General features: G+C 36.4%; 2 protein-coding genes across 7 annotated transcripts in view; both read right to left on the bottom strand.

Moving 5' to 3' along the window:
• Window positions 1–689: 689 nt before the first annotated feature.
• LOC117787666 (DC-STAMP domain-containing protein 2-like) lies at window positions 690–5,081 on the bottom strand. 3 transcript variants are annotated; one of them, XM_034626244.1, is made up of 10 exons: window positions 4,906–5,081; window positions 4,541–4,851; window positions 3,355–3,615; window positions 3,082–3,295; window positions 2,860–3,013; window positions 1,470–1,947; window positions 1,322–1,415; window positions 1,201–1,266; window positions 1,036–1,145; window positions 690–954 (listed from the first exon to the last, which is right to left on the bottom strand). In XM_034626244.1, the coding sequence occupies exons 1-10, from the start codon at window positions 4,995–4,997 to the stop codon at window positions 731–733; spliced, it is 2,004 nt and encodes a 667-aa protein (XP_034482135.1). In that variant the 5' UTR covers window positions 4,998–5,081; the 3' UTR covers window positions 690–730. The 3 variants fall into 3 exon arrangements, with proteins under 3 accessions (XP_034482135.1, XP_034482136.1, XP_034482137.1); XM_034626245.1 differs by having other exon boundaries at window positions 754–954; window positions 1,008–1,145; XM_034626246.1 differs by lacking the exons at window positions 690–954; window positions 1,036–1,145 and having other exon boundaries at window positions 1,322–1,411.
• Window positions 5,082–7,924: 2,843 nt separating this feature from the next.
• LOC117788777 (3-phosphoinositide-dependent protein kinase 1) overlaps window positions 7,925–24,935 on the bottom strand; it is a 29,233-nt gene continuing 12,222 nt past the window's right edge. For 3 of the 4 annotated variants that reach the window (XM_034627643.1, XM_034627641.1, XM_034627644.1), the window contains exons 2-6: window positions 21,212–21,671; window positions 20,727–21,110; window positions 11,513–12,763; window positions 11,173–11,447; window positions 7,925–10,151 (exon numbers count right to left, since the gene is read on the bottom strand). In XM_034627643.1, the coding sequence (XP_034483534.1) occupies window positions 9,810–10,151; window positions 11,173–11,447; window positions 11,513–12,763; window positions 20,727–21,110; window positions 21,212–21,671 (2,712 nt within the window). In that variant the 3' untranslated portion in view covers window positions 7,925–9,809. The remainder of the gene's footprint in view (window positions 10,152–11,172; window positions 11,448–11,512; window positions 12,764–20,726; window positions 21,111–21,211; window positions 21,672–24,935) is intronic. The other variant, XM_034627642.1, reaches the window with a different exon arrangement.

The following is a 24,935-nucleotide window of genomic DNA, read 5'->3' as shown; positions in this document are numbered from 1 at the left end:
AACCGAGGGGCTCTTGCGAGTGAGTCTAACACATTATCCTCTGCACTACCTAAGTACTATAACCGCTAGCTGACTAAACGCAATCATATGTAAATTAAAATAAACGCGAACTTTGACCTCGAATTTAACGCACTTGCAGGTCGAATTTTCCAAGCGGCTATGAATTTGTCATATCTGTGTTGTTTTAGCCTTGTAGCTTAAGCCGTTTGGCCTGTACAATGCCCAGTCAATTGGAAAAACAACCTTATATATATAGATTATAAGAAATATACAGGCCTGTTTAAATTTCAACTGCAGATTTTAAAGGATTTCATAAAAAGTTTTTTTTGACGTTGCATTTAAGTTATATATTTAAAAATTATTTTTTTTTTATTTTATCAAACCTCAATTCGTCAAAACAAAGTCAATTTTATACGTAAAATAATTCAAGAATTAAATTAGAACAGGTTAAAGATTTTCACTTCCGATAAATCCTGCGGAATTGAAAGAGAAAACTGGTACATGCCATTATATTTTTTGTATACTTTTTTTCACTTAATCGGTAATTTATATTTTTTTGAGCTTAATCATCCTCGACTTCAGAGATTAAGTTTTTTTCACTAGAAACATGTTATTTATTTGCGTTTATACAATAAATATTTAATAAATTTGGTGGTAAAGCTTACAATAATCTAAAAAATATACAAATTTATATAAAATCTCTGGCCGTAAAAGCCTTTGGCTAAGTTTTTCACTGTTTCCTGTAATTATTTGAGTAATGTTTGCTAAAATGTAAGTACGGTTGAAGTGTCGCCTTAAACTTTAAATTTGATATCGATACCAAATAAATACTATTGTGTCCATTATCAAAATAGTGTCTCTGCTTGTTGCCTTGAGCTTCCTGATCTATTGCCACAATAAAGTCTAGCTTGCTTTTGTCCAAAGGATTCTGCATCAGGATCGTCAGAAGAGTCTCTGAAATGAGTTCGATAAAATATACGAAAGATTTGTCAGACTAAAATACTAACTGAACTTCCGAGAAGTCACTGTAATCACCACTATCAATGGGACGCTTGCAGAGGCAACATTTGTTGTTGGACTCACTGAAGCAGATCTTGCAGTAAACGCCCTTGCAGCCGGGAGAATCACAGTTAATGCGGGTTGAGCTGAAAGATCATTCCAGTGATGAAATTGACATTGCGATCGAAGAAAAACACTAACGAGCTCAACAACTTGGCGCATATGATGCACACATCTTCCCGAAGGTCACCAAAGAGGCAGCAACAGCTGCAAAAATATCAGATTAAACCTTGGCCTTCAGATGATGTAGAAGAATTCTCACCAGCATAGCTTTCTTCTCAGCCAGTTGGGATTCCCTTTCTCCTGATACTTGAAGACAGCTCTCGCCTTGCGACGTGCAAACTTGAAGAAACTAGCTAAAATTTAATGTAAATATGAATAAGAAATTACAGAAATATCTCTGGAACTACCTCTCTCCTGAAAAATTTTATCATGCAGATGTAGAGCCCTTACATAAGCACGTTCCGGATAGAATCTCTGCATGATCAAATGACGCAGACGCAACATATAAGGCTCTGTGAGGAGTATCAACCAGGCGAAAAGACACAGTACCAGAATCTCCAGGTAATGTCTATACAAAGGCTCCACAGGCAGCGGCAGACATGCCTTTGTGTCCAAGGTCCTTTTCTGTGTTAAAGGACGAAAAGCTTGGGCAATGCCTCGCATGATGTCACCGACAAATCCGCCACCCTTGATCTCCAGATCTATATAGGCAGGCACCTCCAGATCGTCCTGCTTATGGCCATAATAGGAGATGCTGGCCAGCAGCCAAAAGAGGCTATAATCCACACAGCAAATGATAAACAATTGCAGGCAGCTGATGAACAAAAAGAAAGCATGTTCCGCCATCAGAAGACACTCGGAGGTGGTGAGACGCAGACTAGTCAGCTGGAGAATTGAGATTGTGAAGTTTTTTGAAGCCGATCAATCGATCGGTTGATCGTTTTCAATATCATTTCATTATTTAGTTTTAAAATCCAGGACAATTTAACTATAAATATATTAAAATATGTCGGATACGTATAGTATTTTAAATAAATTTAAAAATTTTATTAAAATCCTCAAATTCTGATCCCCAAATCAGGGATAAACCGTTATAAGAATACTTAAATTATAATTTAATTTATTCCATTCTTCCCTTTCGTCAAGATTTATCGGAGTTGATAAACCTTTAACCTGTTTTAATATTATTCCGGAAATATTTTACGTATTGAATTTAGAGTTGGTCAATTGAAGTCTGATAGAGTAAAAACCGATCACTTTCAAATACTTAACCTAAATGAAACGTACATTTTATTAAAACGTATATAATAGGAAATGAAACCCGGAACAAGTCTAGTGACGAAAGTCTAGATGCCCCAAAATTTCTGATATCCAATTTTGTGACGAACAATATACAACAATCATTTAAATGTTGCCCCTCCCACTTACACCCCCTTATCTTAAGAACCATGTGAGTAAGTTAGGACTTTTCGATCGGTATATAACTCGATCTGATGGGACAGTCGTAGCAAATTTTCATTGTTAGCTTTTTATATTGCTAGTCGCCTTTCGCACCCTTCGTGCTGCTTTCGTCACTAGCGCGAACTGCCGTCCGCAGTCCGTCCAAAATTTCATCCTCCTCGGCCTTACCGTTTGGGCTGCACGAATGTCAGTCATTAAGTCAGTCAGTCAGGAAAGACAGCTTTTTATATATAGATTACAATATTAATATAAATAATATTAAATTAATTTTAATAACAACTAAATCGCATTACTTAGATGTATTTGATTAAAAATTAAAAATAAATTAAGACTTACATTTAAGTACTTGCCACGTTCCAAGCGCTTCAGGGGCAACACTGTGGATTTCCCCTGAAATTGGAGTTGTCTATCGATGACATAGAAAGTGCTCGTCAAGTAGACATTCTGATAGTGATGACTCAGCATATAATGGAAGTAGAAAAAGGTAGCACTGAGGAAAGAATGACTTTGTTATGTATAAACTACAAAAGTTATAAATTTCAACAGCTGTTTTCCCACTTGATAAAAACAGAGAGAAGCATTAGCCAACAGAGAAGATCCAACCAGCTTTGAACTATAGTAAATGGACGGAGACTTTGGGTAACATCCTGAATAATCTGTTCTCCCACATCCGAGAGATTCTTCGAAGCATTTGTATGAAAATAAAAGTCATGATCGAAACTGATGCTGGCATCAAACATTTGCTCCAGATCAGCGACAAAATCATAATAGCCTACATACAAGATCACTCAAAATACTCCGCAGTGAAAGAGTATTAGAAAACAAACTTACGATCTAGAAGTGTGTCCAGAAAATCCCAGCTGTGTTCCCAGAAACCAATGCAAAACACATCCACCAACCTAGCAGGAGAACAAAGTGCAAGGAACAATTTTGTGGCATTGCAGATGTATTTGATGAATCCCAAATTGTCACGACACTTGACCATGGCCCGTTGAGCTGACTTCTGGCAACGTTCCCAGGGTGTGCCCAGTTGGGAATTGCAGAGATCGAGCACAGACTTTAACCAGACAGTGCAATTCTGGATTGTATCAACTGTAAATGAAGCTTTAAATTTAAATCTCTTTCAGAACGAGAATTGTCTTTATTTTCGGTCTTATTCACGGTTGCTTCACTTAACGTTTTTGCGCCTAAATTGCCTCTTTTTTCCTGTTGGCGCAATGTCACTTTTTTATTAGAACTGGCTCTTTTTTGTTTTATTAAAAACTATTAAGAATGTAATTTAGATCTAGATATTTTCGCTATTTTCTTTTTGATATTAGTTTAATTTTAATATTTTTTATTTAAAAAACTTTTTTATATACATGAGTAAAAAAAAAATTTCGTTTTGCAAATAATTTGGTTGTTTTATAAGAATTAGGTAGTTTTCATGAAATTGGCCTTTTTTAATTAAATTGTCTCTTTTTTTGTGAACTTTTCTCTTTTTAAACATTTTTTTGGAGCTTTTTTATTTTATTAAGTGGCAAACGTGGTCTTATCCCAAAAGAAAAAAAAAATTCAAATAGTGGGTGATTTATGATGAATTTAGATAGTTTTATTGGTTGGGGTTCTCATTTAGTTTATTTGTCACTACTATTGTCCGTTTACCAACAACAACATCTGCACAATCTACATCCTAGTGGTTTTTGGGATGTAAATAATGGGCAGTAGACAAAATAAATTATTTTATTAAGTTCCGCGGTTTAAAAAAAAAATTCCATAATTTTCATAAAATTGTCAATACTATTAGATGTGGATGGTAAAAAGATCATTAAATCGACGAATTGGTAAACGGGCCATAATAGTGACAAGTTTCACAAAACAACAATAAAAAAATTCATTTTGTATGGAAATTTCAATGATTGTTTTGAAAAGAAACACAATATAATTTTTAATCGTAAATGCATCAAAAATCACCCCCTATTTGGGGTTTTATTTTTTGAGATAAGACCGAAAATATAGAGAATTACCATCAACTCACTGAAGTAGAGGATAAATCCCTGAATGTGTATCAGGAGATCCATAACCAAACGCAGCACACGACGCACTTCATCCAAGAGCAGTTCAATGGCCAGCTGAACGGCTTTAATTGGCTCCAGAACCACATCCATCATCTGTCCAATTGCCTGACGCAACAGTTCCTGGCCACAACCGAGACTGCGCAGCAATACCTTCAAATTGGTCATAATATTCGCTGTGGGTCCAAGAGCAGCCACAAAGAAGGCCAATGTTATGAGAAGAGCGCGTCCCCGTGAGCTGCCCAAGGAAGGCAAGGCCAGCACAAAAATACAACTGAAAAATCAGGAATTAAAATTAGATCCCTTCATTAAAATTCCTTTAGCTCACCGTACGGGTTGACTGAAAAGCAGCGTTATGCACAGCAACATCAGCAACACTACAATCAGCCAATTGGCGCCAAGATCCTGTGTTCTTTGCATTGGATGCCATACATACCACAGCAGGATGAAGCCAATACCAGACAAATATCCACAGATTATCAATGGTATTATTAATTTAAGCGGCCAAGCTTCAAACTCACCACGTCGCGGTTTAGTACCTTTCATTTTGTTTTAAAAAAATTTAAAAATAACGAATATATCAATGTAGAATTGTTTTTCCTTCTGTCTGTCAGTTATAAATGGAGACATTTCAAAATAAATATGCTCTCTACACATAACTGGTTGCCATAAAATTGCACAGCTGTTTACGAAAAAGAGTCTGCTTGACATGAGACTTCACTGCGCAACATACGGTTGTCTCGCTCTATCATTACCAACGCCGCCATGCTGTCTGGGATGCAAACAACAGCAAGCTAACTGCTATAGCAACATTGAGTTTAGCCGTTGAAATTCAAACACAATTTTGTTTTCGCTTTCCTTGCATCTCTTTTGCGTCTCTTTTTATTTGAATCAAACCAACTTACACTCAACTGTTTTTTACGGGTTCTCAACTTTTACAAATGTCAAACCTTTAATTCCATTAACAAACAGTGCCATATTATTTTTTTTCGAATATTTCATAGTTATGCTTTTTTTTTTGCTTTTTGTTGGGGATTTTTTCAAACAGCGCGAATGCGTCCTGAATGTAACGAACATTATGTTTCTTGTTTGCTTGTGTTTTGCTTTTGCTTTCGTTTGTATTTTGTATTTATCTTAGTTTACTTTGTTGTTTTACGTGCTGAAAAATACAACGTTGCAAATCGAAAGTAAATCATTACCTCGACTTTTTCTATAACTTTTCCATTTTCAATCTTACATGTATGTGATGTATACTGGGAATTCGTAGATGTGTGTGTGTGTGTTTGTATACCATTAGATCCATTTTCTGCTTAAAATCTATATATGTAAATATATAGTCGCATATGTATGTGTATATGCGAGTGTGTGTTTGTTTTCATTAATTATATAGAAAGTCTTTGGAATAAAGTACTGTTGAAGGGGGGAAAGGGGAAAAGGGCAAAGGTATGACATACATATGTATGTATGTATGAAGTATTAGTACGTAATGTCTGTCTGACTTAGATGTATACAAATATGTAAGTATGTACATAGGTTGCAAGTTAGTTGATGTATTTTATACTTTGCAAGGTAGTAATTGAATTACGTTTACGTTTACGTTTACGAGTTTACGATTAGGCTTCTTATAACATATAACTCAGTCTAGCACCCCTAGAGATTGAACTTGGATAAAACGATCGATCCGCTCTCGAATTTATCAATATACAATTGGAATGTTCAAATACACAATATATATACTATACTATACTATCCTATATAGATATACATATGTATAAGTATAAACTCGTATAATATTGGCTATATATATAGTATATTCAAGTATATATATATTCTTTTAATTAACTGTATACTGCTAAATGTTTGCACTAAAAATTTGCAATAACTAATAAATTTACACTCAAAAAAATTGAACACGAAACAAATTCCTTGAATTGCTACCAATTGGTGTCTTTGATTTTTAGGCTAATACGGGTGTACCGGGTATATCGGGTATTACCCGTAACCGAGTCTTTCTCAATCTCCAATAACAAATGAGTTAAGCTAAATATTCATTAAATCTAAAACCAAATAATTCGTATACATTCATTGCCCAGGCGTTTGTCAACTCGAAAGTTAATTTTGGTATAGAAATAAGCGATATTACGAAATATTTATCATTTAAACTTCTACAATCTGGTTCACTAGGCACTTTCTTCTATTTGATACATCTTGGATTTTTTATTTAAAAAACTTAACAAAGCTACAAATGATTCAAGTTGATCCTAATGGAAATCGGAATTTGAATGGGAAGAAAAGCCTATCGAGTTATAAAATTTATATATGTAAATATATATATATCAGTATGTATATGTAGTTTGTTGTTGTATTTCGGGAGTTCCAATTGGCGTCGTCTTCACTTCAAGTCTTCTGTAAGGACTTTTTTAAGGTACTGCAGCACATAAGGTCGAAATCAAAGATCTGTATTTGTATTTGTATTTCATGTTCTTCTTCTTATTCTTTTTTTTTTTGTAAATTTTGTGGATTTTGTGTTTTTGATTTATACAGTGTTGTTGTTGTTGTTCCTGTTGATGAGTTTTTCTAGTTGTTGTTGTCGAAACCTATTTGTAAGTTCGGTTAGATTTTCTAATGCATTTTGTATTATCCGTCTTTAGGGGGCAGGGAAGGAGGGCGGGGTCGGGCGCGGGGCGGAGTCTCTATCAGCGACTTGAGCTTAACCAAAATTCCAGATGGATGCCAAATGGTTAAACAACCAAAAAATGTTGCCAATTCATTTCAAACCAAAGTCAAATAAAAACAATTTGTTGTAAATTTTTGTTGTTGTTTTGAAAATGTTTCTTTTTTTAATTTTTAATGATACGTTCTTATTAATTTTTTTTTCTTTTTGACCAATTTACTTTAGTTATGTATATATATATATATATGTATGTATACATACGCATATATATATTTGTATTAATGTATGTATATATATACATATATATATTTATGTAATTATAATAATTATAATATAATAATAATAATTTACAGTTTTCTCTCACTATTTAGTTGCTGCTGCTTACATCTCTCTTTGCATTTGTTTTTTGCTTGTTTTGTTTAAATAAATTATACAATTTTAATTTAATTTAATTTAATTTAGTTTAGTTTAATTTAATTGAATTAATTGTATACTTGCGTAACATTATAATCTATAGTTAAATTGCTGCTACGGCCACGCCCACCGAATGCGGGACGCGATATGTATGTACAAATGTATTTTTTGCTTTCTTTCATTGTTTTCTTACTTCATCTCCACTTTCATCTTTCATCTACATCCTTAACTCTCTCACATGCTTTTCCTTACTTATTTAACTGCTTAACACTAAGGAGGGTGAGTGTGTAGGTGTGTGTGTATGTGTATGTGTGTGTGTGTGATTTGGGGCGTGGTCTAGGCGTAACTTAAGCTTTACAATTGAACTAATACGCGCGAGTTTTAGAAACTTTTTTCCATTTACATGAACGAACCAAATGCCGAACATATCGTATATATTATTAATATTACAATAATCATTATCATTATGTTTATCTTTGTTTAGTTTTGTTTTTGTTTTCTTGTGGTTTTAATTTAGTTAAAATTCAATTTTATACCTGTTTTGCATTATAACTTTTCAAGCTAACCTCTCCTCTCCTTCTTTTTTTCTTTCTACCAAAATCTTATGCGAAATGCAAAAAAAAAAGTTTACAAAAAACAAAAAATCTAATTATATTACAACAAATGTTTAGAAACATACCAATACAAATACAAATACATTATTTATCTTTATCATCGTTTTTGTTGAGAACGAGCACAAAAACAACCAAAGCCAAATATAATTTTAACTAAATTTTCTCACTTTTCTCTCTAGTTTTTTCCCAGCTCGTTTTTCAGATATTTTTCACTTTTGTATATGCAATTTGTATTAATTTTCCATTTTGTTAATTTGTTTATTTCTTTGTTTTTTGTTGTTGTATATATTTAAATATTTTTTTTAGGTTTTGTTTTTGTTTCTTTATCTGCTTTTAAATAGTTTCTCAAAGTCTTATACGTTTCTTTATAGGGCAAAAAAGCATTATAAATTAATTGTAAAAATCAAAAAATTAGCATACAAAAATTCTTACTAGAAAGTTGAGCGAGCTACAGAAGCTGGCGCCATCTGGCGGCCCCAAGACTTTTATCCGCCTTCAATTCTTCTGCTAAACTACTCTCTATCTCTTCTTCTTATTTTTTTTCATTTTTTTTAGATTTTTAGATTTTTTTAGGCATTTTGCTTAGACGTGCGCATATTGCTAATATACAATTTATATATAAGTATGTAATCGATTTACATAGTTACAATTTACAATTTAGGTGACATGACAAACACACTCCCATATATATATATATATAGAATATATATATAATTACTATATATGTATATATATTTTACAGCTATACAGTTTTACATACATAATTTGCTAGTTACGCTCTTCTTCTTCATTGTTTCATTGAATACAATTGAATTTAGTTTTTCACTTAAGCCTAGAATGTTTTATAGCACCCCAGTACAGTTGTATCCGCCAGATGGCGCCTTAGCATTAGCTTCTGCTATATAATAAATATATATATATATATATATTGATATATATTTATATGTATATTGTAATTTATTTAAATTGTGACTAACTACGCGCTAAAAAAATTAGTTAAACTATGTATACAATGTGGCGCCATCTGTGGGGAAGCAGCCTGACTGCCTGCCTGCCTTTCGTACAGTGGGGTATATTCAACAAATTATTATATAAATATGTGTATGTGTGTTGTAATAATTTAATTTACTTAAGTTTAAATTTAATTTAGTTAATCTTTATGCATATATATGTGTGTGTATCTTATGCGTACTTTTAATGTATATATAATATTTTATACGTTTATTTAATGTATTTAGTTGTGTATTTAGCTTAATTTGGACAACTAACAAATCAAAAAACGAGACACACCAGAAATAATTATGAATTTGACAGAAACAAACAAATGAATGAATTAATTAATTAATTAATGTAGTTAATTAATTAGCACTAAACACACATTTCTTCTATTATCTATCTTGCAATTTCTATAACTTAATATCTCTACATTGTTTTTGTTGTTGCTGTTTTTGCTGTTGTTTTGCACTAAATTTCAACTAAATTAGAATTTAATTTGCATTTAAATCTAAAATCTGTTGTTGTTGTTGTTGTTCAGTTGGACGCTGTCTTTTTGCCTCGAGTTGTTGTTGGTGATGTTCGCGATGCTTGCGTTGTTGTAGTTGTTGTTGTTTCGGGTTGTTGTTGTTGCGTTGACGGCGAATTTCGTCGCGCTCTCGGCGAACTGTTGTTGGAGGCGGGAGAATTTGAATTTGCAACGGAATTGTTAACAGCCAAACTGTTGTTGCTGCCACCGTTTGAGCAGGAGTATGATGAGATACTTGTTGTTGTTGTTGCTGCAGCATTGCCGTAGCACAATTTCGACATATTCTCAATGGCCTCGGCCCACTGTATGGCAAAGCCTTCGGGATCGTCCAGATAATAAGTGCGATTCGGCTGTAAAAAGAAAAAGATACAAAAAATTATTATTATAAAATTACAACAAAATTAGCACAAAACTAAATTTAAATGAAAGCAAATGACAAATGTGCAAATGTGACCAAAAGTCATAAAACTAAAAACGTTTCTTGTGGTTGCTGCTTTTGTTGTTGTTTTTGTTTTGTTTTGTTTTTATCTGTGTTGCGTGTGCAGTTTTCAATGCCGCATTTAATTGAGTGTTTCGCGTTGTTGTTGTGTTGTTAGTGTTGTTGTTGTGGGTCGTAAACACGTGCCGTCGCTATAAACTGGACCCAAATGAACTATTATTATTGTGGATTGTGGGTTGTGCGGTGGTGGTGTGTGTGTGTGAGTGTGTTTTTGTATTTTACGACAGCTGACGTCATCAACAGTTGGTTCAACAAACTTGCAACTTGCTCATGTTCCGCATTGTGATAGTAACAACAACAATAACCACAACAACAATTCCAGGAGTCGTAGACCTCAGTTGTTAGTATTTTAAACTCGATTTTATAAGCAATGTTATACATATATATTTAAGAAATAAATAAAACAATCACATCTACAAATCATCTTAACAATAAACAAACAAAAAACTACTCATAAAATAATAAATATTCCCAGAGTTTAATTATATTTTTCTCAAAAATTTATAGCTTGATTTGTTTAATAGAACTCAAAATTAATCATTATTTTTTGAGTACATCATTAAAATTTAAACTAAATGAATATGTTGTAATTTTTATAATAAAACTTGTAATCATTAAAGTCCCCGATAATTTCTGCTAAAACTCTAAAATATTTTTTTTTAATGTTTTAATGTTTTTTAATGTTTCTTTCCAATTTCCTTTTCATTAAATAATAAATCCAATCAATAAAAATGTAATAGAAATTTCATTTTGCTCTCCACTTTCTAATTTGATTCCTTAATAGTTTAATTGCATTTTATAAATAAATATTTAATTAATTTCATTTGTAATTATTTTGTTTTATACTTATTTAGTTTGTCTTTTTAACTTACCGTATGCACAAAGAAGATCTTGAAATTCTTAATTTCCGCACGGAGTTCGGGACTCCAGGGAATTTCGCCCTTCTTGATCATCTGCACAGGATCGATGTAGATGAGGCGTGGTCCTGTGGTAAGAAGCAGCATCCGCTTCCTGGCAAACAATCCCTTCCGCTTGTTGACGAATCCACGCTTGAGGATCACCTCATCGTCGGCAAACGCGTGCCACTTGTCAGTCTTCTGTGCCTCCAAACGTTGCATCTTCTGAGCGTCGCTCAAGTCAAAGGAGTCTACAAGGAGAGAATACGTTTGTAAGTAAAGAGAGCGGCAATTTAAGAGAGCGCTTAACACTTACTCTTTGCTGTCGAGGGCTTGTGGGCGGGGGCAGCGACGCTGCTGCCGACGCCAAGTTCGGCGCTGAGCAGTCGCGTTATCTGACGCTCGTCCAAGCCGGGCTCCAAGTCTCCGCTGATGGGCAGACTGAAGCTGACGCCGTTGCCGCTGCCGCCGCCTCGGCCGCTGCCGCTGCGCAGCTCGTCGTCCTGGCTGTCCTGACTGACGCCGGGCAGATAGGGGTAGATGGGCGGGGGCGTCTGCTGGCGCAGCGTCTGCCAGTCGATGCCGGCGAAGAAGGGATGGGCACGAATGCTCTCGTAGTAGCCGAACTCGTCCTGGGCGCCAAGACGTTCGCGAGGATCGATTTTGAGCAGACGCCTGACCAGATCCTCGGCATCCTTGTCGAATCCCTGGGGAAAGTCGACACTGCAGCCGAGAATCTCCTTGAAGATGACGTAATCATTGCTGCCACGGAACGGCGGCAATCCCGAGATCATCTGATAGACGATGCAACCCAAGGCCCACAGATCCGCCGCCGGAGTGATCGGTCCATTCTGGAGGACTTCGGGGGAAACGTACTGCGCGGTGCCGACGAAGCTGCCACGTCGCGCTCTCCGGTGTGGATAGTTGAAGCGACGGTTGCGGGGGGAGCGATTGCGGGCGGAATGAACATCCGGATCCGCCGACCGATCAACATCATCATCATCGTTGTCATCGTCCTCGTCGACAATGTTGAACATCACCTCCTGATCCCCCTCCTCGTCGTCCAGGTCGTCGTACAACTCTTCGCTGTCCTCGTCATCGTCATCCGAGCTGCGGGCAGAGCGGCGACGTCGCTGCGCTGCCGTGGCGTCACTTCCAGTGCTGGCCAGCTGCGCCGCTGCCTGGACTCTCTCGCGCGGCGTCATCACCTTGGCGGATCCAAAGTCCGCTATCATTGTATGCATCTCCTCGTCCAGCAGAATATTCTCCGGCTTCAGATCCCGATGCACGACGTTGCGTCGGTGCATGTGTTCGCAGGCGAGCAGCAGCTCGGCAGCGTAGTGGCGAGTGCAGGAAGCGTCGAAGCTGCCGACGCGATTGATGTAGGGCAGGAGATCGCCCTTGCGGGCGTATGTCATCACAAAGTAGAGGGAGCGTGGATCCTGGAAGGTGCAAGAGAGATTCACGAAGCCCGGCACATTCGTCATCATGTGCATCACTTCGCGCTCTCTCTTAATGTAATCCTGCTTGTGCTCTCGCAAGATCAGACGCTTCTCGCACACTTTGACTGCAAAGAGAACGAAAAGAAAAGAGAGCGAGTTAGTCAAGATTATTCATTCAAATGTTAAGAGAACAAATGATGGTTTCAAAAAAACAAATCAAATCACATACAAAACATATGTACATACATATGTATATATGCTGTTCACAAGCACAAGCTCAAATGCACAGGCGACAAAGTTGTCATAAGCAATGTACTGCACTCAGGCGCAGAACTTGCCAGCGACAATTTTCGGGGCTGTGCTTTGATATAGGAGAGAGACACACACATACAATGACAACTCTTGTCATGTTCTTGTTTCCAATTGGCATACATACTATTCCTTGAGTGATTTATTGAAATGAATGCAAAGAGCGAGAGAAAGAGAGAACAATGGATACAAAGGAATTTGCTCAAATTGCTAAATTAACAGGCGACGACAACGGCGACTGCGACGTTGACTGCGACGTCTTAGCCAGCGGCCGCAGCAACGAAAGCGAGCGCGCTTTGCCAACTTGTTTCACCTCTCCCCGCGCCTTGCTCTCTCTTTTTTTTTGCTGCTGCTCTTCTGCGGCTGCTGTTCTGCGCTCATGTAGAGCTCCCTTCGAAATTCTAAACTGGTTGTTGAACTGCAAAGCCACTCTCTCTCACACACACACGCACACACACTCACACTCATATATGTGAAGTGTTGCCCACTACAAGAAACTTTTGGCATTGAAACATTTATTGTCAAAGATGCAAAAAATAAAAAATAAACGCTTTTGGAGCAGAGTGGAGGGGAGCAGAGGTTAACGGTTTCTTTCCAGCATGCATTGTGACCGCTTATCAGCAGTTTCCATTTTTTTCATTTTGTTTTATTTGATTTTGCCGAGTTTATTTTGATTTCATTTTCACGTTGCCAACTGACTTTTCGTCGATTTTATTTGAAATTCCAAATCAGAAAATTCATAAATTAAATGCTTAAATGTGGGAAACTTTTAGGAATCTTAAAAGACGAAATGATAACAAACAAACTGAACAAAAAATAAATGATGAGAAATACCAACAAAGCTTAAAACGCAAAATTTGTTGATTTGCGAAAAAGTGAATAAACAAAGTTGAATATAATAAATTACACTGGCTAAATGTGTGTACATACAGTGGCTTCCAGCTTATTTGACTCACTACTTAAAAATATTATTATTTGAATTTAATTTAAACATAGATTTTGCAATTAAAGTTTAAGCCTATTATTTTGTTTTTCATATCTATCTATGTATATATATATAAAACTGTTTGTCCTGACTCACTCACTGACTGACCATCCATGCAACAAAAGCTGCAACATTTAATAAATTTTTGAATACCCCCAGAATTTTATGTATTTCAGTTTTTGATTTAATTTTTTTAGTCTTTACAGTTAAACTTTTAAATTTGTGTTTTCATTTTAATTTTATTGCGAAAAAAAACCCCTGTTAAAAATGTATTGGGTCAAATAGGTCTGTAGTCACTGTACGTATTTATATAGGCAATATAGAAAATACAAATATGAAATTCTTGTTTTCCTTTTCCTATTGTATTTTTGCCATTTTATCAAGATCGCAACTGATTTTTTTTCTAGAAAACAAATCAGGGGCGATAAGTTGTCGAGTGGCAGCTAAATAAACACTTACATATACACACACACACACACATAGATACAGAATATAATAAAAAGGAAAAACAAAACAACAGCAATTAAAAGATTAACACACAAATAAAACAACAACAAAAACATTGCGTTTTTTATGCGTTTTAAATTTCACATGCCAAAAAAAAGTGCGTAAAAATAAAATTGACCTTGAAATTGTTGCCATTTTCTATTCTCTATTCTCTACTCTCTATTTCAATTTATTTTTTGCAATAGATTTGTTTTCTCTATTTTTTATTGGCATTGATTAAATTGTATTGGAATCGAAATATTGGAAGCACTGTGCGCGTGTCTTTGTTTTTCTATCTCTTTCTATTCTTTTTCTTGTTGGTTCTAATTGGAAATGTTGTTGTCGCATTATTTATTTAAATTTTTTGCGCGGCATTTGTTGAGCTGCGGTTAAAAAAAACCTTAATATATACTTTATTTTTTTGGGTTAATGGCCGATGCGGCGATGTTGATAACGGCAACGAAAGCGCAGCCTTGAACTTGGCAAAAACAAAAGCAACGGCAGCAACAACAACGAAAACACACATATGTATGTAAGTAAATAGCAACAACAAGAACAACAAAGTCTAGCAGCTGAACGAAAGAGAAAAAACAACATGCATAAATATTTGCCCAATGTGAGTTTCCAGTGTGTTTGCCCCACTGCACTGATCAAGAGAGCAACAACAACAGAGAGAGAGCGTGAGAGCGACAATTCCAAAAATGCAGCGCATTGAGAGAGCGCATTGCAACTTGTTGGTGTGTGGAATGGAATGCAGTACAACGAGTTTGCCAAAGACCAAGAGAGAGGAAGAGGGAGAGAGGAATACAAGAGACAGTGGGCGACATAAATTGCAATTGCAACCAGTTGTTGTTGTTGTTACTGTCAACTGAGTCAAACGATTCTATAAATACAGACAAAAGACGCAACTTGTAACTCCTTTGTGTGAAGGACACAAACTGTACGCAAGAGAGAGAGAGAGCAACTCATTTCGGTGCCAAATGCAGTTCGATTGCATTCCAATAGACAAAGAAGAGAGCGAGCATCGAAAGCCAAGAGTCTTCGTAGTTAGTTAAAATGGGCGCAAGGCCGTTTGGGTATGTTGTGGAATTGGAACACGGCAAACAGGAAGTCAGCAGAGGTGTTTGAACTGCAAGAGAGCAGCGGGAGAGAGAGTGTGAAGATCGAAACTACTAGAAAGAAAATAGATTTCAATTTGTCAAAGTGTAAGCTATTTTTAGGCGGGCAAACATTGCAACAAATCAAGAAGGGAATAAGGGAAAATGTCAATGCTCCATTTTGTTGTTGTTGTTTATTGTGGTATTGCAATGGAGAATTTCAGTGTCGCGTGGGTTGCTCGAAATGTTTTTGAGCTGCGCTGCAATAAAACTGATAAAAGAATAAGAACAGGAAGAAGCAGAGTGACAGAGTGACTCCAAAAGCGACCCACGCGACTTTTAATGCTGTTCTCGCTTAATTTATTGGCACGACAGCAAATTGACATAAAACTGACAAAATTGCGATAAAAGTCGATTGCGAAAAAAACAACATTGCAATATATGTGTGTATGTATGGATACATATGTGTGTGTGTCTGTGTGTTTGCGAGGGCCATTTCGCATTGTTCCGCACAGCATTTCAATTTCATTAATTAGCGACTGCCGCCCAAAATTGGCAAAGAACATTGACGGCGTCTGTTGCTCTCTCTCTTTCGTTTACTCTTCTCTTCTCTGCTCCACCCGCTCTCATTATGACGTAACTTGACGTTTCGCTTGAAACTCATTTAAATATGTCGCACGAAAACCAAACAGATTATGACAGAGGCAGCAGCAGCAACAACAACAACAACAAAGCAACAAATGGTGCCCAGGTAAAACAGAAGGAGCTCTTTTTGAATATTGTATGTACATATGTATGAGTGTGTGTACATAGATGGGCAGAAGTGTTGCCGTCACATGGAATGGGGAATGAGCAGGAACATGGAATGGCTTAAGAGAGCGCGCGCGCCTGCGATTTACTCTTCTTGTTGTTGTTGGCTGAGTCATAACAATTTTGAGTGCGCCTCCTTTTTTTTTATTGTTATTGTTATTGTTGCTGCCTGCCGTTTGGTTGGAGAAACAGTTTATTGCCCCTTAGGGAGGGAAGTAGGGAGGGAGGTAAGGACATGTTGACGGCACGCAAAGGATTTTTTGTGTATTTTTATTTATATTTTGAATATGGTTGTTAAACAAACGACAACAAGTGAGCAACATACAGGCAACTATCTCGCTTACTCTCACTCTCACTAGTACATTATTGTATGTGTGTGTGTGTGTTTGGAATAATAATAAAAAAAGGAAGGCCAAGAAGTCTTTGCGCGACTTCCTGGCGCGACTTAATTTGCTCATAAAAACAGAGAGAGAGAGAGGGAATAACTGGCCTTGCCACGTGCCAAACAATCCCCTCTCCTCCCCACCCCTCACTCTCACAGCAGCTGCAACAAACATCAAAATAAATAAAAGTTATGCACGCAGGTGTAAAACTAAAAAGAAGAAGCAACAGCTGAAACGCTTAAAGGATCCGCTCTTAAGTTGAATGACCCAAGTTCGTCAATATTATGTTACAAGCGAGGAGAGAGCGCGCGAGAGGAAAAGAGCAAGAGCGTTAAAGGTTAAATAACCTCAGCCAGCTGCGACGGCGCAGCTGCTGCTGTAATTAAAAATAACACACACAAAGCATAGCAATAACAACAACAACACATAAGAACAAGGTACAAGGTAAACTTAAAGAAGCGAGAGAGTAAGAGTTCAGCGTCCAAAATTGCCGGTTTCGTTGTCTGGGAAACTAATAAAACACAAAAAAATAGTGTGGAAACTGAAACACTAAAAGGGGAGCAGTAACTGGCAGAGCGAGCGAGAGAGAATATACTGTGGATAGTGTGTTTGCCAATGCGTTCCACTCAACAAGTTGCAGTTCAAAGTTTGATCGAGACGAATGTGTGACTGCAGCAACAACAACAATTACAACAGCAACCACACGTGAGATTAAGAGAGAAATTAAGCTGCAGCTGCAGCTGTTGTTGCTGTTTACTCTGGATTAGGAGCACGTGTTGTTGTAGCAAATATGTATTTCTCAGGTAGAATATTGGGCGAGGAAAAACTGTTAAGCAGCTGTCTCACACACACACACACTATATATGTACATGTACATATACAGATATACAAAAGCAATTTGCGACGAATGATGAAATAGCCAAACAGACAATGTGAAAATGCGTATAAAGAATTTGCGTAGCGCGTCAAACAGACGCCGCAAAACAAAAACAACAATTCTCGCAATGCGTACATACAAATTATGCCTACACATACATACATAAATACACACACATACATACCCCCTCCGCCACACACCGCATGCATGTGACAAAAGCAACAACAAAATCAACCAACGAAATGAAAACGAAAACGAAAATTTGCTGCGTTCATCATGAGTGTGGGGAGTTGTTGTTGTTGTTGCTGCTGCTGCTGAGAACGCGTGAGAGTGGGCGTAACAGTTGGCAACATGTTGCCAGACAAGTCTATAAAAAGTGTTGCCGTCTGTTTTGTTTATAAGCAAATTAAAAACAGCAGCAACAACAACTAAATAATAACAAATACGAGTGAATTTCGGTTTGCACTCGTTTTTTAATTTGTTGTCGCTCGTCTGTTGGGTGTTTATATATATGTATGTGTGTGTATGTGGGGGTGGAGGCGGTTGCTTAAAAATAGGAAAATGTGTGCCAATAAAACACAATACGCAACAACAATAAAATTGTTAGTGGGGGTGTGGGGGGATTGTTATTACGTGGCTGCTTACAAAACATATGTTGACCTTCAAATCTGACTTTAATATAATTGTACGCATGTATAACAATAACAACAATAACAATAACAAATTCAATGTCAAAAGTGCAAACTCATTTTGTTGCTGTACTGAAAATGTTAATTTCATAACAGCAAACAGTTGAGAGAACGAGCGAGTGAGACTGTCTATTTTAATACACAGCTTGTTAGCAACACAAAAGTAACGGTACTGCAAATGCACGCCTGCAAGTGTCAATAAACAACACTGCAGTCTCTCCGACTCCCTTTCTCTCTCTCTCTCTTTATTCGCCTGTCACTCACAACAAGTATGCTTGCTCTCTTCTCTTCTCCGCTTCTCTCTTCTCTTTCCAGCACTCTTGTTGTGTGTTTACATGCACCTGATGCTTTTGCTTTTGTAATTGTTGCTGTGCTTTTGCGAGTTACTGTTGTTGCTTGTGCTTTATCAAAGCTTACTGCAGACACGCGCCATTTGCTTCGTCTGCTTCTGCTGCTTCCTCTTTTTCATTTCTTTTTGTTTTGCTTATGCATTTAGCATTAAAATGCAGACACTGCAAATTTGTGCTGCGTTTGCAACACGTGCCAAAGTCGAACTTTTTTTCGTTGTTTTTGTTTTTGCACTGCAAGTTTATTGATTTACAGTTGACAATTGCCGTTGCTGTTTTTGTTGCTGCAAATCTTAACGCAAATTGGCTTAGCACAAATAAACAACAACTAACACACACAATTGTTCTACTTACACACACACTCACACACATACATAAAATAAGAGACACCATTTGAATTATTTGTGTGGATCTTGGAAAGTGAAACGTGGAACGAGAGAGAGAGAGAGAGGAGGAGGAGGAGGCGCTGCTGCTTTTGATGACGCTTATCGCAACGTCGACTGCACAGCCAGCTGATCTTGAGGGACGTCAACCATTTGTTATATTGTTGTATTTTCGTGTTGTTGTTGTTGTGTCTGTGTCTGCGGCGGTTTTTGTTTCAATCGATAAACAAACAAACTACAACAATAGAAAACTGTCGTCAATTGCGTGCGGGCGTCAGCGTTATCAGAGCAGCGACGCCGACGTCAACGTTTCAGTTACTGTTGATGTGTTGATTATCAAAAGACGTCAAAAGCAGTGTGTTTGTCTGTGTGTTTTCATAGCCTTTGTATTCATTTTGTTAAGTTGCGAGATAAAAATGCCATTAGCAAAGCTTTTGGCTTTCTGATGAAATTTCCAATAAGAAAAACATACGACATCAAAACATATGCTCGATACACTGATAAAAAAAATGTACTAAAATCATATTCAGAAAATTCTAAAAGTTAGAAAACACATCTTGGTTTATTAATCCTAATCTATTAAATTAAGATTTTTATTTTTATATGTACATTCTTGTAATGTATTAGTAATTTGGTCTTAATATAATCTTATTTAAAGCATAAAATATTTAAGATGAATTTTCTTGATTTTAAAATTGTTCTTTTTTTCAGTGTACATATGTACGAACTTGAAAGCTGCTTAATCAGTCACGTGATTGGCGAGTGACCAGTCACAAAACAACAACAACAACAATATCAACAAATGCAAGATAGTAATAACAATATGTATAAAATGTAATCAACATGTTGCTGCTGCAGCATCTGTCTCTCTCTCTCTGTCTGTCTGTCTATCTATCGGCTGTTGACAACAACACAACTGTTATTGTGTTTTTTTTTTTCATTCATAGCAATCGACTAATTTGTCGCCTGGCTAGACATTGCTGCATAGCGTGGTCAGCCGACAAACTTGTCGGGAACGAAACTAGAAACAGCTGCTTACATATACATACAATACATATTTACGTGTGTGTGTGTGTGTGTCTGTGTGTTTTGATTTGTTGGCAGCAGACATAACAGCAGGTGACAGGCGCTTCAGACGCGTTGGCGTTGACGCTGACGTTGGCGCCGACGTCGTCTACAATCGCGACCGCATTTCTTGCTTTCTTACTATTCTCGCTGTTGCCTGGCGCCAAACAGACCCACAAATGTTGCGCTCAATTGACATTGAAAATGGTACATTTGCATCACAAGTGGTACACTTTTATAAGCTGTTGCAGTACGGTACAGGTACATGTCAAACATTTTACTTTTTTAAAATGTGATTCATTTCTTATATGCATTAAAAAAAAAGAATTGGTACAGTGGGATTTCTTCTATTTTAACTGGTACATTTGGCAAATGCAAGAATTGTTACTGTTTTTGAAAAGTGTAAAAAGTGGTACCTTTGGCAAATGTTAATTATTTAACGGGTTAATTTTTGACATGCAGACAAATAAAATTGTTATACTTTGGTCATTAATGGTACATTTTATAACGAGTGGCAAATGGAGAAAGCCAGAGATGGGTACTCATCAAAAATGGTACAATTTTAAATGTGGTATATCTTGCATAAGCAAGAATTGGGTACATCACTTGGGTAACTCTAAAACTGGTACAATGTGACAATAATGGTACGGTACTCACTTGCATACTCGCGATGCGAGTGGATGTCAACCGCCAAGTAGACCATGCTGAAACTGCCCTCGCCAATGTAGCGACCGAAGATGAAGTCGTTAGGCGACCTTCGCGGCGGAGGAGCCTGTTGTTGTTGCTGTTGTTGCTGCTGTAGCTGTTGTTGTTGCTGTTGTTGTTGATGGGCTGCTACTGGCGGTGATGATGATGCTTGTTGATGTTGCTGCTGTTGTTGTTCTTGCTGCTGCTGCCGTTGCTGCTGCTGTTGTTGTTGCTGCTGCTGTTGGCGTTGATACGTCGACGACTCACGACAGGACATTCTGTTGCGCTGCGGCGTTGAGGCGACTGGCGAACTGTTGCTGGCGACAGCTTCTGCAATTGGCGATGAGTTGTGGCCTGCAACAACAAACAGAAAAGGGAGCGCGCGAGAGCGCAAAAGAATGAGCTTAGCAACATGTTGCCTACAGTGTGTGTGTGTGTGCAAGTTTGTTGCTTACCGTTTGCCAGATACTTGTTGCTTATGCTGTAGATATTGTTGCTGCTGCTGCTGCTGTTGTTGTTATTATTATTATTGTTGTTCTCTGTGGATGTTGCTGGTGTTGTTGTTGCCGATGCAGCGCCACAGAGGCACGTGTGATGTTGATGCTGCTGATGTTGCAGTCGCGTCGCTGCCGCCGCTGTGGTGGCCATCGCTTCATAAGCGATTGCGATTTTAAATGATTCCGGAAATGTCAGTGCTGTTGTTGTTTTCTCTTTTGGCATAGCCGGCATTGTTGCCGCTGTTGTTGTTGTTGCTGCTGCGTCCACAGTCGCTGTGCTCAATTGTTGCTGCTGTTGTTGTTGCTGCTCTTGCTCAGTGTTGTTGGCGCTGCTGCTCGAGGCAGAGACGACAACGGCGGCGGTGGCTGCGACGCTAGCTGCGCTGCTTGGCGATTGAATTTGCTGTGTACCGTTAATCTGCAATCAAAGAGAGATGCGTTAATATAAGAGAGTGTGTGCAAATAATTAATACATATGTCTGCATGTGTCTGCACTGCATTCTTAAAATTTAAGTCAACAAATAACAAAAATAAGAATGATTTTTTAATTTTTTATACATTTTTTTTAAGAACTTTGGAAGCTGTTCTTTTTTTTAGAGTTTGTCTTTTTCTATGAGCGTCAAATTGAAAACGCAATACATTAAAGGCGCGCAGTCGCGACTAGTAAAGACAAAAACAAAGACAAGACAATAACAAAAACACAACTCTGAGCCAGACACGCAGCGCAGTCAGCGCACAAAAGCGGAACTTGCAAAAGAGAGACCAAGAACAGGTCCCACAAAAGTGCGAGCGAGCCAGCGAGCGAGAGAGAGAGAAAAGCAAGATGCTTTTTAGGCCTATGCTTTATGAGCTTGTACTTATGCTCGCCGCGCCATCGACGTCAAGTTCACTCTTGCTATCTCACTCTGACACACTAGTTCTGCTTCTTCTGCTTCTTACTGTTGGTTCTTATACTCAATGTTGTTGTGGTTGTCTTGTTATTAGTTTGTTGTTATTTTTTTCCGGGTTCAAGGACTTGAAAGCATAAAAATATAATAAAGTTCATTGCCACCTGTTAACGTTTCTATCAACTATGGGAATTATGAATTGTTTTTCTTCTTCTTACTAACATATTTTGTTGTTATTTCTCGGATTTTAAAATGACGTGATCTCAATGGCAGGGGGCGTGGGAGAGGGCAATCGATAAGCTATCGATAACCAAGCTTAAGTTATTGAAACTCTATAAGTGATTTATTATTGAAAAAGTTATGTTAACTTAAAAAAAATAATAATATTGTATTTCTGTAATAATTATTTCCTCAATAGTGTCGATAGACTATCGACTATCGCAAGTGCCATCTCTAAAACACTCTAAGGCCCAGACGCGTTGTCTGTGACGGGTTTTTCATATCGAGGCGCGTCGTAAAAACAAATATACACAAAAATTATCAAATTATGCAAAACGCATTCAAAAAACCAACAAAGAGCAAAAAATTTAAATAAAAACAAGGTGAGCAAATGCGTCAATGAAAGTCTAAAACGGCAGCTAATTTAAGTCCAAATTCACAAAATGCAAAAAATAAACACAAAAACAGCAAAAAAAAAAAACTAGGCTTCAAGCACATACACGTGTCTGTTCTAAAATTTATAAATTTGTTTAGAATAAACTATCTATCTGTGAAAGTATGTATCTATCTATCCATGTATTTATATATTCATGTATATATATTTACCTATGTATCTACATGTCTACATATGTATTTAACTATCTATGCATCATATCTATCTTTCTATCTATGAATCTATTAGATAAATGATGCAAATTCCCGCAGTTACAAATTTAGATGGATTTTCAAGAATTTTATTCTCTTATTTAAAATGTAATTTATTTTTTACCCTTTGAATTTAAATTTCAAAATTGTTTATATTAAGTTTATAGTAAATGAAATTCAAATGAAATTTAATTTTATTTTTATTAGTTTTTTTTTACCTTATATTAAGTCATATATCAAATAAAATTGTTTCATTTTATTTTAAAATTTGTAAATGATTTGTGTGGAAAAAACCCAAAAAGAAAACATTAAAGAGAAAATATTTAAAATATGCAAGTGTAAAATTCAACAAAACAAAAGCAGTTTTTTTATCTTTCATTTTTTTTTTCGGTTTGTCAATGAAAATTGTTGTCTTTGTTGTTCCCGTTGTTGTTGTTGTGATAGTTGTTAGTGCGTCACACATTGGAATGTTGTTGGTTTAGTTTTTCAACACACGCACACACACAAAAACATATATATATATATATACATAGATAGCTAATTTTTGCTTTCTCGTCTCGCTTTTTTTTTGTGTGTTTGGTTTCTAATGACGTCATATGTATGGCTATCTCGCTCTTACACCCACGCCTATATAAATAATCAAAGTTGGTATTTTATTTTTTGCTTTTCTTTACTATTTATTTATTTATTATTTTTGAACTCTGCCGCCAAACAACCTACTTTTATTTTATTTCTTTTTGCCAATTTGCCATAAGAGAGGATTCGATCTGCGTCAAAGATCGAAAGATGTCTGGGATCCCACCGCAAAACTGGTCAAAAAGCCATAAAAGATAAATAATAATAAACTTGGTAACGAAGCAACAACAAAAAAAGAGTAACAGGAAATGTCAGCGAAACGTGCTATACAAAAAATAAAAAAAAAGATTCAATAAAGATATATGTGTATATATCTAGAGATATACTTATACTTATATATCTTTATTACAATTTAAGCGAAAAAAAAATGATGGAAAAATTTCAACAACTTTTGTGTCTCAAACAAACTGGAACGCGCCCCCAATTGTTCGAGTGGGCGTGTGCTTAACACCCAAAACATATGACTGACAGTATATACTAAATATACACCAGCAGATATTTATGTATATATTTATATCTATTCGAAAGCGATCTGAGATCGCCTGTGGCGTCTAGACAAAAATGACATTTAAATGAATCTATTTTATTGTCGCTTCGTCGCCATTTCGTATATATACATATAAATGTTTATACATATATACTTTGAGTCCTATGCCACCCACACTCCCCGTCTCCCTTCCTCCCTTTTGGCTGGTCATCAATTTAGTTTTATAAATAACAATTTTTTGTCTAGCGCGCGAATTGCAACCAATTGAAAAAGATAATAGCAACAAACAACAACAAGAAAAAAAAGGTGCAATAGAAATTATATATAGACACCAGAGCATGTTGCAAAGGCAGAAGAAGATAGAAGAAAGAAGAAATTTGTGCCAACAATCGAAAAAAAGCTAAAGAAATGCGCTAGTTTTATATATAAACAAAAGCTGTTTAAACATAAACATGAGAAAACATTAAATAACAGCAATAAAAAAAAAAAACAAAAATAAGACAACAAAAAATTAAAGAAATATTTTCGATATCTTCATTATTTTAATGTTGCATGAAGCATGAAAATTATACGTGGCATTGTGCACGTAAGCCAGAAGAACAGAGATAAAGTTGGCAGAAGAAATAAAGCTAAGAAAATGTGCAAACGGTTTACAAAAGCAATCAAGAAATTAACTTATAATCTAAAAAAAAAAGTTTTAATTTATCTATTGAATATTGTACATTTTTGCGATGAAGTATTAAATAAATTTTCAAAAAATTAGACTGATATTAATCAGCGAGATACATTTGTATCTCAAATAAAGTTT

This window comes from Drosophila innubila, assembly GCF_004354385.1.
Source record: "Drosophila innubila isolate TH190305 chromosome 3L unlocalized genomic scaffold, UK_Dinn_1.0 0_D_3L, whole genome shotgun sequence".
NCBI lineage: Eukaryota > Metazoa > Arthropoda > Insecta > Diptera > Drosophilidae > Drosophila > Drosophila innubila.
This window is presented reverse-complemented; position numbering and strand designations above follow the sequence as displayed.